This window comes from Sebastes umbrosus, chromosome 20 (assembly GCF_015220745.1).
Source record: "Sebastes umbrosus isolate fSebUmb1 chromosome 20, fSebUmb1.pri, whole genome shotgun sequence".
NCBI classification, from domain to species: Eukaryota; Metazoa; Chordata; class Actinopteri; order Perciformes; family Sebastidae; genus Sebastes; species Sebastes umbrosus.
In genome coordinates this window covers 27,108,109-27,125,251 of record NC_051288.1, presented here as the reverse complement: position 1 = coordinate 27,125,251, position 17,143 = coordinate 27,108,109, and the positions used below count along the sequence as shown (strand labels likewise).

General features: G+C 41.3%; 1 protein-coding gene across 2 annotated transcripts in view; it reads right to left on the bottom strand.

The window, feature by feature from the left end:
• Positions 1-243: 243 nt before the first annotated feature.
• The window catches only part of ankfn1 (ankyrin repeat and fibronectin type III domain containing 1), a 102,885-nt gene continuing 85,985 nt past the window's right edge, over positions 244-17,143 (bottom strand). For both annotated transcript variants that reach the window (XM_037754526.1, XM_037754527.1), the window contains exons 15-26: positions 15,195-15,294; positions 14,593-14,725; positions 13,540-13,656; positions 13,078-13,293; positions 11,340-11,506; positions 10,966-11,119; positions 10,196-10,364; positions 9,203-9,369; positions 4,470-4,692; positions 4,194-4,386; positions 2,373-3,130; positions 244-1,150 (exon numbers count right to left, since the gene is read on the bottom strand). In XM_037754526.1, the coding sequence (XP_037610454.1) occupies positions 2,386-3,130; positions 4,194-4,386; positions 4,470-4,692; positions 9,203-9,369; positions 10,196-10,364; positions 10,966-11,119; positions 11,340-11,506; positions 13,078-13,293; positions 13,540-13,656; positions 14,593-14,725; positions 15,195-15,294 (2,384 nt within the window). In that variant the 3' untranslated portion in view covers positions 244-1,150; positions 2,373-2,385. The remainder of the gene's footprint in view (positions 1,151-2,372; positions 3,131-4,193; positions 4,387-4,469; positions 4,693-9,202; positions 9,370-10,195; positions 10,365-10,965; positions 11,120-11,339; positions 11,507-13,077; positions 13,294-13,539; positions 13,657-14,592; positions 14,726-15,194; positions 15,295-17,143) is intronic.

The window sequence follows — 17,143 nt, the reverse complement described above, 5'->3', positions numbered from 1 at the left end:
CCAAAATTTACGAGAAAAAAAAGCTTGAATATTATTTGATATTAAAGTGGTACATTTACGAGAAAAAAATCACAAATTTACAAGAAAAATCTTGATTATTCTCTGATATTAAAGTGGTAAATTTACAAGAAAAATCTTGTGTGTATATATATATATATATATATATATATATATAATATATAAAAAACATGGGGTAGTGGTGCACTTCAGCCTCTTGTGGCTGAAATGAGTATTACAACAACAAACACTTATCATCCTGGTAAAACCTTTTTTCATCTGTTCTTACGATAATAATTTAGATCAGATGTATAAAATGGATCAGCAGAATTAGTTTTTTTCTCACTGCCTCTCAAAGCCTCCGTATAAACCCCCTGACCCCTGACCCCTGACCCCTGACATCATCATGCTGAACCAGGAAGAGGCACAAACCGGACACAAAGCTTCAGTCCAAAAACTAACGACAGCTACAAACAACTTCATGCTGACAAAATACAGCTCTGACTGTTCATCAACACCTCCGCAGTAAAATACTGGAGTACTAGAAAAATACTTTAAGGTTTCTAGTGGTCTGTGTTTTTAGTGACTGAGGCCGCTCATATATATATATTTATATATTTATAATCTCTTTAAACTGACCACATTAAAACCCAACGGGAGCAGCTCAACCACACACACACACTAACAGACTAAACTGTACATTCACTTCAAGTAGAGGAGAATCCATGAATCCATGACTCCATGAATCTATGACTCCATGAATCCATGCTCTGTGGACGGGCCACCACTAATCTAATCCAGAGAGAATTTAACTAGACTGGGAAACAAATCAATCAAAACACCTTTTCTGTTTTTGGTTGACATACAGTCAAAGTGTGCAAAGTTCCAGGTCGGAGGAGGAGAAGAAGAAGAAGAAGAAGAAGAAGAAGAAGAAGAAGAAGAAGAAGAAGAAGAAGAAGGAGAAGAAGGAGTTCTTGGTTTCTCGTTGCATTGGTTATTTTCTTGGTAACAGTCGATGCCATGGGCTCTGAGGCTCTGAGGCTCCGAGGCTTGGAGGAGTTGAACCAGCAACTTTAGTTTAGTTTACAATCTACGGAGGTGTGAAGACGGGGTGGGGGGGGGGCTCGTCATTAACCGGCCCGGCCAATCGTCACTGTGGTCGAGAGAGAGAGAGAGAGAGAGAGAGAGAGAGAGAGAGAGAGAGAGAGAGAGAGAGAGAGAGAGAGAGAGATAGAGAGGTGATATTGATGTTCAGGTTAGAGGCCGTTTTAAAGCTCCACTGAGCAGCAACACCTGAAGTTAATGAGTGTTTAACACTCTCTTTGTACATGTTCCTGTTTTGTACAAATGTTTTGAACACATGTTTGTATGCATCTTTTGTACGCATGTTTTGTACAATGTTTTGTACGCATGTTTTGTACGCATATTTTGTACACATTTGTATACGTTTTGTAGGCAAGTATTGTACGCATGTTTTGTACACATTTTGTACAAATGTTTTGTACACGTTTTGTACGCATATTTTGTACGCATGTTTTGTACACGTTTTGTACAAATGTTTTGTATACGTGTTTTGTACACATGTTTTGTACGCATGTTTTGTACGCATGTTTTGTACGCATGTTTTTTATGCATGTTTTGTACGCATGTTTTGTACGCATGTTTTTTATGCATGTTTTGTACGCATGTTTTGTATGCATATTTTGTACACATTTGTATACGTTTTGTAGGCAAGTATTGTACGCATGTTTTGTACACATTTTGTACAAATGTTTTGTACACGTTTTGTACGCATATTTTGTACGCATGTTTTGTACACGTTTTGTACAAATGTTTTGTATACGTGTTTTGTACACGTTTTGTACGCATGTTTTGTACGCATGTTTTGTATGCATGTTTTGTACGCATGTTTTTTATGCATGTTTTGTACGCATGTTTTGTACGCATGTTTTTTATGCATGTTTTGTACGCATGTTTTGTACACATTTGTATACGTTTTGTAGGCAAGTATTGTACGCATGTTTTGTACACGTTTTGTACAAATGTTTTGTACACATGTTTTGTACGCATGTTTTGTACGCATGTTTTGTACGCATGTTTTGTACAGGTTTTTTTACAAATACTTTGTACACGTTTTGTACACGTTTTGTACGCATGTTTTGTACGCATGTTTTTTACGCATATTTTGTTCACATTTTGTACACTTTTTTTGCATGTTTCATGTTTTGTGCAGGTTTTGTGCACATTTTATACACATGTTTGTGTACGTTTTGTACGCATGTTTTGTTTGCATGTTTCATGTTTTGTGCACGTTTTGTGCATGTTTTATACACATGTAAAAACTTGTGAAGTGAAGTGAAGTGAAGTGAACCGACCTGCTGTCCGCCTCTACAGCGTGCTGCTGAGGATCTCTGAGACCTGTGCGTTGGTTTGGTCGTCTGAGTCGACGTCCTGTGCGGCGACTCCCCGCGGCTCCTCCCCCTCCACGACCACCGACACCCCCGCGGCCCTCACCTCCTCCGTCACCTCGTCCGTCACCTCCTCCGTAACCTCGCCCTCCTCCCAGCGCCTCCTCTCCCGGCCCGGCGACAACTCTTTGCAGGGTTCCACGAATATCCTGCGGACGTGAGGCCGCGGTTCCCGGTGTCGGCCCTTCCGGCTCTCCAGGACGCAGGAGGCGTGGCTGACGTAGGTGGCGTCCCCGGGCGGAGGCAGGTCCGGGTCCAGCTGCTTGGTGTAGACGCCCTCAGAGAGAGACCCCGTGTGGCTCTCCCCGCTGTGGCCCCGGAGCCAGCGCTGCGGCCCGCTGAAGTACTGGCCCCGGTGGCTACGGGACAACAGTTTGCGTTTGGCGGGGGGGTTGGCGAGGGCCCTCAGCGGAGCGACCACGCCCTCTTTGGACAACGAGAGGCCCTCCAGAGTCTCGGTGGTGTCGGACAGCGCCGGGGAGAGGGGGAGGGACAGGGGGAGGTCTTTGGAGAACATGGGGGACAGGGGGAGGGACGGGGACGTGGGGAGGGTCCTGGACAGGGACGGAGAGCGATGCAGACCGCCGGGGGACAGAGGGAAGTCTTTGGATAGAGAGGGAGAGTGGGGGAGGAGGGAGAGGTCTGTGGGGGGGCAGATGCTGTACCTGAGAGACGGGATGAAGACATTTACAACCTGGACGACGTCCATGTGACACTTTACGATGTTTATTTACTCCAAAGAGACGAAGAACTGACTCAGAAACTTCTACTGGTGATGACCGGCACGCAGAGTTTATTAATTATGAACTTTATTAACGTAGAAACGTTACGATGCTGAGATGGAACTAAACCAATCATCTAACCAACCAATCAGCTCACGTCACACACAAGTCCAAACTATTACTGAGATTTAGGAGGCGTCTCGCCTACGGAGGACGGAAGCCGCCAAGATCAAAAACAAATAAATAAATAAGTCATTAAATGTAGCAAAAATAATATTAAAAATAAATGCAGCCATTAATTAATTGATAAAATGTGACGTAAATTGATATTTCTGTTTTAATTAATTAATTAATTTATCTTTGTTTTAATTCCCTTACTTATTCATTCCTCTGTTTTCCCTTATTTATTTATTCATAATAAAAATAAATATTTGTATTCATTTTTGAATTTATTTATTTATTTTTTGCATGTATTTTATATTTATTCATTTATTTTTAAATGTGTGTTCAATTATTTATTTATTTATGTATTTATTATTGCAAGGTTTTCCCTTTGCATTTCGCCTGTTATTTATTTCCCCAACTTATTTATTTCTGTATTCTTTTCTTTTGATATTTCTGCCTCATTATGCAAATGAGGCGGCTGTCACTCAACATGTGGCAATTAATTGCTACATTTATTTTTAATAATATTTTTGCTACATTTAATTACATTAAATGACATTATATTATATATTAATTTATTTTAGATTTTGGCAGGTTGTGTCCTCCGTACTCACCTACTGTTAACTGACGTTTATCTTTACAAACGTAGGCAGAACTCAAATTACAATTTAACATGCAAATATTCTGTATTTTCAAAATAAGGTTACAAGAAAATAAATAAACTATTTAGCACTTCTGAAGTTGTCTAAAGACTGATTTCAGAACAGAGCAGTGAAGGCATCACCTGGTTTAAAGTGAGTATGTCCTGATTATATGATGCATTTACAGACCGTCTTCTCACCTGAGCTCGTGGATCTGGAGCACGTCCGGGGCGCTGCCGCCCAGCGAGTGCAAGGCCTGCTGGGACAGATCCTGGGCCGGAGAGTAGAGCAGGTCCATCTCGCGGGGGCTCAAGGCGTCGCTGGAGTCGTAGTCGCTGTCCGTCGGCAGGAACACCTCCGAGGAGCCGTCTTCGTCGGAGCCGAGCAGAGAGTCTGGCGGCACACAGACGACGAGGTTATTAGCGTGTTTTGAATCTAAGCGTTATCTAGACGGCGTTGGGCGGCGGGCGACTCACCGCTGATGGCTTTCCTCCTGCGGAGCTCTGGGGAGGGCGACGGCGTGGGCAGGTAGTCCATGTTGGAGGAGGTGGAGTCGGTCTTCTGCTGGCCGGAGTCGCTCTCCGGAGCGTCGGCGTCCACCAGGCAGGTGATCGGCACGCCGCCGCGAGGCTGCTTGTAGCGAGCGTACTGCAGGGCGTCGGTGATCCAGCGGAGGTCACGACGCATCTCGTCCAGCTGCTGTCGGACGAAACAAAGACGAAGATGTTGATAAGTTGTTAAACTTATCAGACGCGGTGAAACGTGTCATTTTACACGTCTCTGGTTTGGGGCGCTGCAAAAAGTCTCGCTGGCGAGGAAGTTGGAAAAATCAAGCCCCTCGTTCAGGTTTCACTTACATGTATGAAATTTGGCAGACAGATGTAACATGTGGAGACGCACAAAAAAGCCTCTTGGAGGTATGCTCAAAACTCAACAGGAAGTCAGCCATTTTGAATTCAATGTGCCATTTTCGCTCATTTTTTGCGTTTTATAGGTTGTGTACTTTAACGAACTCCTCCTACAGATTTAATCAGAATGACTTGGTCGGGACCATCATAAGACATTAAGGATGAAAAGTTATGAAACGTTTACGTTTTCATGCAACACTGGTGACCCGGCTTGATGGCGAAAAAGCGACTTTCGCAATAAATCTGATCCAAATTTCTCAGCCATGACGACGGTCATTTACACGCCAATATAGACTCATAGTCCCGCCCCTAAACTATAGCCCCGCCCTCTTTTATAACCCATGACCCGTGTGTCGTAGACAGCAGAGGAGGCATCGCTGCACTCAGTAGATAGTTCCTGTTTCATCGTGCCTGGCTGCAAAGACCGGCGTCCAACTCTAATATTTAATATTTCATTGTAATTTAACGCTGTTTTCATTTTGTGTTTCCCAAGTAGCACTTATGTATGAATAAAGTTTATCATTAGTATTATTATTACTGATAAAAGAAGTCATGTTCTGTAACTTGTGATTTATTCCAGAGGATTAAATATGAAATGAGAGTAAAACGTGAGTGAGATGAAAATGTGTGTTTGCTTTTGAAGAGAATGAAGCGTGACACGAGGTTAAACAGCAATTAGCCGACAGTCTGACAGAAAGCAGGACACACACACACACACACACACACACACACACACACACACACACACACACACAGCGGGGAGACTGACAGCGGCGATGACTCGGCTGGAAAGAATGCCGAGGCTTCGCCGGCGGAGCGAGAGAGAAAAACACGGAGGAGATTCCTGGTCGTCCCACAGAGACGCTGAACGCTGCTCTGCATCTCTGTGAGACGACAACAACAAACACACCGACACCATTAACACCATTAACACCATTAACACCATTAACACCATTAACATCATTAACACCATTAACACCATTAACACCATTAACATCATTAACACCATTAACACCATTAACACCATTAACATCATTAACACCATTAACACCATTAACATCATTAACACCATTAACACCATTAACATCATTAACACCATTAACACCATTAACATCATTAACACCATTAACATCATTAACACCATTAACACCATTAAATCCATTAACACCATTAATATCATTAACACCATTAACACCATTAACACCATTAACATCATTAACACCATTAACACCATTAACACCATTAACACCATTAACACCATTAACATCATTAACACCATTAACACCATTAACATCATTAACACCATTAACATCATTAACACCATTAACACCATTAAATCCATTAACACCATTAATATCATTAACACCATTAACACCATTAAATCCATTAACACCATTAATATCATTAACACCATTAACACCATTAACATCATTAACACCATTAACACCATTAACATCATTAACACCATTAACATCATTAACACCATTAACACCATTAACATCATTACCACCATTAACATCATTAACACCATTAACACCATTAACATCATTAACACCATTAACACCATTAACACCATTAACACCATTAACACCATTAACACCATTAACATCATTAACACCATTAACACCATTAACACCATTAACACCATTAACACCATTAACATCATTAACACCATTAACACCATTAACATCATTAACACCATTAACATCATTAACACCATTAACACCATTAAATCCATTAACACCATTAATATCATTAACACCATTAACACCATTAACATCATTAACACCATTAACACCATTAACATCATTAACACCATTAACATCATTAACACCATTAACACCATTAACATCATTACCACCATTAACATCATTAACACCATTAACATCATTAACACCATTAACACCATTAACACCATTAACATCATTAACACCATTAACATCATTAACACCATTAACACCATTAACACCATTAACACCATTAACACCATTAACACCATTAACACCATTAACATCATTAACACCATTAACACCGAGACACAGCGACGTCTCCAAGGACGACCTGCAGCTACAGCAGCTCTCTGATCCACGTCACCGCCCACAAATATCACCGGGTGTGTGTGTTACTGTGTGTGTGTGTGTGTTACTGTGTGTGTTACTGTGTGTGTGTGTGTGTGTGTGTGTGTGTGTGTTATAGATGTTCCCAACAGCATTCACTCTACATGACGCCAGCGAGGAGATCAAGGACCGACTCTGACTCTGGTCTCTAACATCACACAGGATTTCATCTGAGGATCTGTCAGAAGGACATATCTGATGTACTTCCATAGATATAATATAGATATATGTATATACTTATATCATACTTATACTTATATACAGTATATACACTTTTAACTGCACTTATTGTATGAAAGGAAACAAAATAAAAGACTGATTAATTGATGAATAAAACAAAATAAATAAGTAGAAATCTGATTAATGCAACATAAAATCATCTCTTTATATATATATCACTCTGTGATTATATATATTATATATCTCCTCCTCTTTGGAGGAGAAGAAGAAGAAGAAGAAGGAGAAGGAGAAGAAGAAGAAGAAGAAGAAGAAGAAGAAGAAGAAGAAGAAGACAAAGAAGAAGGAGAAGAAGAAGGAGAAGAAGAAGAAGAAGAAGAAGAAGAAGACAAAGAAGAAGAAGAAGAAGAAGGAGAAGAAGAAGAAGAAGACAAAGAAGAAGAAGAAGAAGAAGAAGAAGGAGAAGGAGAAGAAGAAGAAGAAGAAGAAGGAGAAGGAGAAGAAGAAGAAGAAGAAGAACAAGAAAAAGAATAAGAAGACAAAGAAGAAGAAGAAGAAGAAGGAGAAGAAGAAGAAGGAGAAGAAGAAGGAGAAGAAGAAGAAGAAGAAGAAGAAGAAGACAAAGAAGAAGAAGAAGAAGAAGAAGACAAAGAAGAAGAAGAAGAAGAAGGAGAAGAAGAAGAAGAAGAAGAAGACAAAGAAGAAGAAGAAGGAGAAGAAGAAGAAGGAGAAGCCAGATGTGTGAGAACGTTTCTACAGAAGTCCGTCTGAAACTTTCCTCCATCAACATGTGGTGAGTGTAAACAAGCTGTCCAATCAGAGGACGGCATCACGTCATCCATACACACACCATTAGATATAGATTTTATATTTTGAAATGAGGACATTTTGTCAGATGGTAGCGTCTTCAGAGGGACGTTTGAGGGTTGAGACGTGGTTTTAGGTTAACGTCAGAGTTCAGGGCTCGTAAACCCACTAGGACAACGAGGGTCCTCACAAGTATAGACTTCCAGACACGCACGCACGCACGCACGCACGCACGCACGCACGCACGCACGCACGCACGCACACACGCACGCACACACATACACACACACACCTCCACGTGCTCTGATTGGTATTATTTCTCCTCTCTATCCAGTAATCTGTGGTCGGGGGGGCCACTATTTTCCAAGCTTTAAAATCGCAGACAGAGAGCGAGACACACACTCACGCACGCACGCACGCACGCACGCACGCACGCACGCACGCATGCACGCACACACACACGCACCACCCCTGTGGTTTGGTGGTCGGCCTCCATTAACGGCGGCGGTGAGCTCTTCACAGAGAAACCTCCAGACGGAGTTCCTTTCATACTTGTGACATTTTTCTTGGATATGAAATGAAATGATATTTAAATGAGATTTATTAAACTGTCTTCTTCTACTTTCACAGCAGAAGAACATTTAACGACTCTGACTGAAGGTCGGTGACTTCATGATGGAGCTGCACGATTATGGCAGAAGTGATAATCACAATTATTTATCACTATTATTCTTGATTTTAGGGACGGAGCGCTGCTTTCACTTTCACGCTGTGCTACATTCCTGCTAATTAACTCATCTTTATGCATCAAAATAAGACTTAAATAAGGTTCTTAGGAGGAAATGGAGGAGAGAGAAGTTGTTGGTATCCATGGAGACGAGCTCCTCCTCCTCTAGAGTGAACGAACACGGATGACACCGGCGGTCCAACATTACATTTGACTCTGACACCGAAGATTATCCTCCAGAATGTATTTGATCTTCTGTTTAAAACTCTTGGGAGACGGATCAGCTGTTCTCTACAGGATGATGACCATGCACTGTGACTGAAAGCTCTCACCCAACCAGCAGCTCCCTACAGTTATTGAACCTCATGATCAAAATCTAAACGGTTGATTTCTCCCTGGAATGGGCTTCGTGTTGAATCAGTATTTGGCTCGTAGCTGCTGATGAAGGATTCACCTGAGTGCTGGTTTCTTACCTGGATGTAGTCCAGTATGAGCTGGTGCCTCTGTTTGGCCGTGGCCACCTCGCTGTCAGCGATGGCTTCCCGCAGTGCCTGCTGGGTAATGAGGGCGTCCAGGTCCAGGACGGAGGACAGGCGGCAGTACAAATTGATGAACTTCTCTTTGAAGGTGCAGAAGTGGACTAAAGAAACAGAGAGATAGATATGTTGAAGAGAGGGTGAGCTGGTCTGGTGACGTTTTATCTTTTGGATGATAATCTGGATGATAATCAGTGAAAATCTGGATGATAATCTGGATGATAATCTGGATGATAATCTGGGACTGTTTTTGGTTGAATTAGGTAAAACGTGCCAGAGGTCTGGTCCCGTGTTTGGAGGGTTTTCTTCGGTGAGCAGCAGCTGGTGAGGAGGTCAGTGTGTGTACAAAGAGAGAGTATTGTGCAGTGTGTATGGGTGTTATTGACATATTCTTGTGTGTGTGTGTGTTTATATGTGTGTGTGTGTGTGTGTGTGTGTGTGTGTGTGTGTGTGTGGGGCGCTGCACGGAGCTGCATGAAGCTGCATGGAGCTGCATGAAGCTGCATGAAGCTGCATGGAGCTGCATGAAGCTGCATGGAGCTGCATGAAGCTGCATGAAGCTGCATGAAGCTGCATGGAGCTGCATGAAGCTGCATGAAGCTGCATGGAGCTGCATGGAGCTGCATGAAGCTGCATGAAGCTGCATGAAGCTGCATGAAGCTGCATGGAGCTGCATGAAGCTGCATGGAGCTACATGAAGCTGCATTTTAACTCCTTTATAGTTTAATCTGCAGCAATGCATCATGGTCTATACGACCATCACATGTCCCGTGAGAACCTCGTATCTCTAAAAGGAGGCGTTTTAAAGAGTTTGTTTAGCAGGAAGAGGATGGAAAACTGTAATCTGTAAAGTAACAAGTAACAACTAATTTAGACATGTGTGTGTGTGTGTGTGTGTGTGTGTGTGTGTGTGTGTGTGTGTGTTGTTACCGAGCTCGAACATCTGCAGAGGGAGGTGGAGGAACCCTGACAGGGTGGTGTAGGGGTTGGACTGTCCGGGGGCGGAGCAAACATCGTCGGCCGCCGGCAGCAGCAGCAGGAAGGAGACGCCGTGACCGAGCTCCACCACCTCATGGCTGTAGAGGCGGAAGTGACGGGCCTGTACACACACACACACACAAACACACGCACACACACACACACACACACACACGCACACACACACACACACACACACACACACACACACACACACACACACAGACAACAATTACATGTTTGGGGAAATAAATAAGGGATGAAATCAGAAGGCAACATCATGCAGAAATAAATAAATAAATACATAAATAAATACATATATTTAAAAATAAATATAAACTAAACAAATAATAAATGTAAAAATAAATAAATAAAAAAGATAAATTTAAAATTTCATAAAAGTAAATACATAAATAAATAAAAGTGAAAATTAAACAGAAATAATACAAAGATAAATAAATAAAGAACAATATTAAAACAGTAACATTTTATCAATTGATTAATGGCTAAATTATTTTTAATAATATTTTTTGCTAAATTTAATAACATTTATTCATTTATTTTTTATTTTGACAGGTTCTGTCCTCCATAACCCCCATCTTCAGAGGGAAATGAGGCACTTTAACAGACGAGTCCTCATGTTCAACATGAACTTGAGGTTTTAATGAGCTGTAATTAATAATTCATGTTCCTGATATCAGTGTGTGTGTGTGTGTGTGTACCTGGTGCAGAGGTAGGTTCAGGAGCTTCAGCAGAGACTTGATGGACGTCTGCAGCTCGTAGTACAGTAAAGGGGCGTGGCTTTCCTCACTGGACTCCGCCTCCTCGCTCTTGTCACCTGCAGCCGACAGCGTCTGGATCCAGTCCCACTCCTCCCTGGAGTGTGATCGAAAGCATCATTTAGTTTGTGTTCCCCTCAGCTCCTAATCATCTGAACGTTCCCTCCTCCTCTCCTCCTCTTCATCTCTCCATCACGACTCCCTTCCTGCCCACTCAGACTCGTCTTCAGCCTCGAGCTGCTTCATGTATTATTAAACTCAAATGGTTTTATAGTCTCTTACAGAACATCAGAGTGTGTGTTTGTGTGTTTTCCTACCTGGAGACGTTGGCGTTGTCTCGTACGCGGGTGTGACAGAGCATGTTGGGGGTCCGCTGGGACACCAGGACTCTGATCTGGTCTACGGAGCTGCTGAGCTTCAGGTAGCCCAGGTAGAGTCCCGGGGTCAGCCGGTGGGTGCTGCGCCGCTGGTACGCCAGGATGTCCTGCAGGACGGAGACACAGAGTTTACACGACATGAGAACCGATGTTGAACCGTCAGTCCGTCTGTGTTGTCTTTAATAAGTGAGACGCTCCAGGCCGTTAATATACCGTCTACCGGGAGAACAAGCTGAATGATAATGAGATAACTGTGAAACTGTAGTGTTTGAAAGGCTAAACGCCGGCAGATATGGACTGAAGCAGGATAATTCATTAGATAAAAACATGTTAGAAATGATTCCATCTATCTTTTTATCAATAAATGTTGACTTTTGATTTTACAACGCTCTGGAGTTATTGAGTCCAACGTTGAACTGTCAGTTGTTTTTGTGTTTCTGTGTTGTCTTTTATAAGTGAGACGCTCCAGGCCGTCAATATACCGTCTGCTGGGAAAACAAGCTGAATGATAATGAGATAACTTTACTACAGACTCGTCTCATTTATGTTCGGTATCAAGGCTGGTGTGTGTGTGTTAGGAGGATAAACAGAAAGATCACACCTCTACCAACAAATACAAAACCCCTGTTACTCCCCGTGGGAAACCCTGTTATAAGCATCACATGTTCTTTTTAGTTGCTTCTCCAAATAAATGTTTTTTTATTAAATCAACTGTCTTTAATGAATATAACTCGTCAGTGCATTCAAACTGTTTTTGTTTTTACCTCAGTGAAACTGTAGTGTTTGAAAGGCTAAACGCCAACAAATATGGACTGAAGCAGAATAATTCATTAGATAAAAACATGTTAGAAATGATTCCATCTATCTTTTTATCAATAAATGTTGACTTTTGGATTTTACAACGCTCTGGAGTTATTGAATCCAATGTTGAACTGTCAGTTGTTTTTGTGTTTCTGTGTTGTCTTTTATAAGTGAGACGATAACGCGATAATAACACATTAACTCAACTTCAGTTTTAAAGCTAGTGAAGATACTAATATCATATGAAACTAGAAAACCTGAAGGAATGATGCTAAATGCAGTACCTGTGAGGGTTTCTGGACAATATCTGTCATTGTTTTGTGTTGTTCATTGATTTACAATAATAAATATATACATACATTTACATAAAGCAGCATATTTATCCACTCCCATGTTGATAAGAGGATTAAATACTGGACTAATCTCCCTTTAAGGTTCATTTAGAACAGATACAACATGTGAGATTAATCACTATTAACTATGGACAATCATGCGATAATGTTTTAATCAATTGACAGTCCTAATTTAAATAAAAGAGGACATTTGCATAAATGAGAAACGTTTGAGGACGTTTGGTTTTAAGGAGTCTAAAACATTTGAGAATCAATAATTTAGAGACACGAAACACTGTTAAACAGAACAACGTCTAATGTCTTATAAAAACAATGTTTCCTAATGCTGGATTAAACTGTCCATAGACACTAAAACTGACAGTATAATAATAATAATAATAATAATAATAATAATAATAATAATAATTAATAATAATAATAAATAATAATAATGATAATAATAAATACTATTGCTACTAATAATAATAATATAATAATAATAATCTTTTAGGTGAAGAGAGTGGATGTGACGTCCCCGTCCTCACCTGTATGGTGATGATGAGGACGTCGAGGGCGTACGGCTCCTCCGGCGTGGACAGCGACTTCCTCTGGCTCTGCAGTTTGGTCACCTGCATCCACTTCCCGCTGAACAGCGAGTGCTGGCTCTCCGTGTCGCGGATGGTCACCAGCAGCACGTTGCCGTGGCGATCCTTGATGGGCTCGTAGTGGACCCGGCCCAGGTTGTGGGTCCCCAGGAGGTTCTGCAGGACGAGCCGGGAAACACTCACTTTTAGAACAGGATGGTTTTAATAACAATAATAAAAGGATTTATATAGATATATACTGTATATAGCTATATAAGTGAATATTGTTACAAGTCAGCTGAGTTCTCCTAAAATAGAAACTATAATGAAGTTCTATAACAGCTCTAATATAGAATGTAATTAAACAATGCATGACGTCACTGTCAGGTCACGTTCGTGTCCTGTAGGTGTTTGGATGCTGACCTGCAGCTGGCCGGCGGCGGTGAGCATCTTGTGGCGGGCCTGCAGGGTGGAGGACGACGACATGGACACCGACATACTCTGTCTCAGCCACCGGACGTCCTCCCACATGCAGGACAGCTGCAGAGACACAGACAGAGAGACAGAGACACAGAGAGACAGACAGAGAGACAGAGAGACAGAGAGAGAGTCATTAAACCTTGTAAAGCTTTTATAAGTGTGGCGTTCGGGGTGGCGTGATCATCCTGATTACTCCAACAGCCAACAGGAGACACTCTGATCAACACTGACAGGAAGTGACAGAAACACGTTGACAGCTCCATCACAGGTGTGATTAACACGCTGTAGGTTGTTATTGAACAGGTAGAAACACAGACTCACTCAACATCTAGAACGTCCTGAACTCAGAGAGTTGACTTGTTTTTATGTGACCTGCACACATCACCGAGCAGCTTCAATTAACGTTTCCTCTGTTATTTATCAGAGTAACTTCAGTCCCTGAGACCATCAACGGTCCTTTTCAAGAGAGAATCCACTACTTCTGCTCTCGGTTGACTTCACATCTTTATCGTCCTACAAGAGGAAATTATTTCTGCAGCATAAAACATAATAAGTAGAGCTACATTCAAAGCTTCTATTGAGGTTTATAAATGAAGCTTTGAATGTCTGTCGTCTTATTTTATGACATCATCACCATTCAAATAAATCTGTAAAATCCTTGAACAAAATCTTTGATTTGAATAAAGTCATTCATCTGAGTCAATGATTAAATGAGGATGTTTTATTAAATCAACTTTATTTAATGAATATAACTCGTCAATGCATCCCTTTCTTTGTGTGCAGCGAGCAGCAGAACAAACAGTTATTGAGCGCAGTGAAACTGGTTTCTGAAAGGCTAAACGCCAACAAATATGGACTGAAGCTGAATATTTCATTAGATAAAAACATGTTATATAATAAATGTTGACTTTTAGACTACAGCCTGGTCTATAAGTAAAGGAGGAGTCCACGCACTGCTTTGCATGCTGGGTAAACATGGAGGCGGTAGGCGGTTACCTTGGTGAACCAGAGGAAGTCTTGCATGAGGGAGCTGCTGTAGGAGTCGTCCACCTCCACGATGGGGATCTGGTCCTCGGCCGTCACCAGTAAACTGTCCTTATTGTAGAACACAGCTGCCAGGTAGATCCCCCTGAAGACAATACAACCTTTAGAGTCTGAGCTGACACATGATGAACCTTTAGAGTCTGAGCTGACACATGATGAACCTTTAGAGTCTGAGCTGACACATGATGAACCTTTAGAGTCTGAGCTGACACATGATGAACCTTTAGAGTCTGAGCTGACACATGATGAACCTTTAGAGTATGAACTGACACATGATGAACCTTTAGAGTCTGAACTGACACATGATGAACCTTTAGAGTCTGAGGTGACACATGATGAACCTTTAGAGTCTGAGCTGACACATGATGAACCTTTAGAGTCTGAGCTGACACATGATGAACCTTTAGAGTCTGAGCTGACACATGATGAACCTTTAGAGTCTGAACTGACACATGATGAACCTTTAGAGTCTGAGCTGACACATGATGAACCTTTAGAGTCTGAACTGACACATGATGAACCTTTAAGACTTTAAATGGAGTTTGGGCACAAACCTTTTCAGTGTTTTCACAAACTTGTTGGAGGAGTTGAAGAGATGTTTCAGACTTCTGGAGACGGACTGCTTCCTGCTCGGGTTCTGGAGCTTTGAGGTGTCTGCACACAAGAGAAGAAGAAGATAAAGAAGAAAAAGAAGAAGAAGAAGAAGAACAAGAAGAAGAAGAAGAAGAAGATAAGGAGGAGGAGGAGAAGGAGGAGGAGAAGGAGGAGAAGAAGGAGGAGAAGAAGAAGAAGATTATGATTTATCAGTGAGCTCTTGTGCCTTGAATATAAAACTTCTCAGCCTTCAGTAAGCAACATGTTTACGAGGTCAGCGGGTTGAGTCACTCTCCCATGCTGCCTGTCTGACTGAATGTTATCTCCTTCATTCGTTCAGCTGTCTATCTCTTCCTCCTTCTTCTCCTCCTCCTCTTCCTCCTCTCCCTGTGGCCCGACGAGGACGGCGGCCGGCCGCTCAGCGATGCCAATCTCCAGACCACAGCGCCCCGTTTAACTCCGGCTAATTAAACGTCACATCATTACTACTGGACTGTAAACAGACGGCAGACGCTGGAGGAGGAGGAGGAGGAGGAGGAGGAGGAAGAGGAGGAGGAGAGGAGGAGGAGAGAAGGAGGAGGAGGAGGAGGAGGAGACCACCATAAACCCTCGTTATGTGTGCTCAGTTCAGATGATTTAGCGTAGTGTTACCATGGAAAACACGTCTGTTTCTAACGTTTGTATCTCTACATTAAAGTGTGTTTCTAACGTGTGTATCTCTACATTAAAGTGTGTTTCTAACGTGTGTATCTCTACATTAAAGTGTGTTTCTAACGTTTGTATCTCTACATTAAAGTGTGTTTCTAACGTGTGTATCTCTACATTAAAGTGTGTTTCTAACGTTTGTATCTCTACATTAAAGTGTGTTTGTAACGTGTGTATCTCTACATTAAAGTGTGTTTCTAACGTGTGTATCTCTACATTAAAGTGTGTTTCTAACGTGTGTATCTCTACATTAAAGTGTGTTTCTAACGTGTGTATCTCTACATTAAAGTGTGTTTCTAACGTGTGTATCTCTACATTAAAGTGTGTTTCTAACGTGTGTATCTCTACATTAAAGTGTGTTTCTAACGTGTGTATCTCTACATTAAAGTGTGTTTCTAACGTGTGTATCTCTACATTAAAGTGTGTTTCTAACGTGTGTATCTCTACATTAAAGTGTGTTTCTAACGTGTGTATCTCTACATTAACGTGTGTTTCTAACGTGTGTATCTCTACATTAAAGTGTGTTTCTAACGTTTGTATCTCTACATTAAAGTGTGTTTCTAACGTGTGTATCTCTACATTAACGTGTGTTTCTAACGTGTGTATCTCTACATTAACGTGTGTTTCTAACGTGTGTATCTCTACATTAAAGTGTGTTTCTAACGTGTGTATCTCTACATTAAAGTGTGTTTCTAACGTGTGTATCTCTACATTAACGTGTGTTTCTAACATTTGTATCATTACAATGTGTTTCTAACGTGTGTATCTCTACATTAAAGTGTGTTTCTAACGTGTGTATCTCTACATTAAAGTGTGTTTCTAACGTTTGTATCATTACAATGTGTTTCTAACGTGTGTATCTCTACATTAAAGTGTGTTTCTAACGTGTGTATCTCTACATTAACGTGTGTTTCTAACGTGTGTATCTCTACATTAAAGTGTGTTTCTAACGTGTGTATCTCTACATTAACGTGTGTTTCTAACGTGTGTATCTCTACATTAAAGTGTGTTTCTAACGTGTGTATCTCTACATTAAAGTGTGTTTCTAACGTGTGTATCTCTACATTAAAGTGTGTTTCTAACGTGTGTATCTCTACATTAAAGTGTGTTTCTAACGTGTGTATCTCTACATTAAAGTGTGTTTCTAACGTGTGTATCTCTACATTAAAGTGTGTTTCTAACGTGTGTATCTCTACATTAAAGT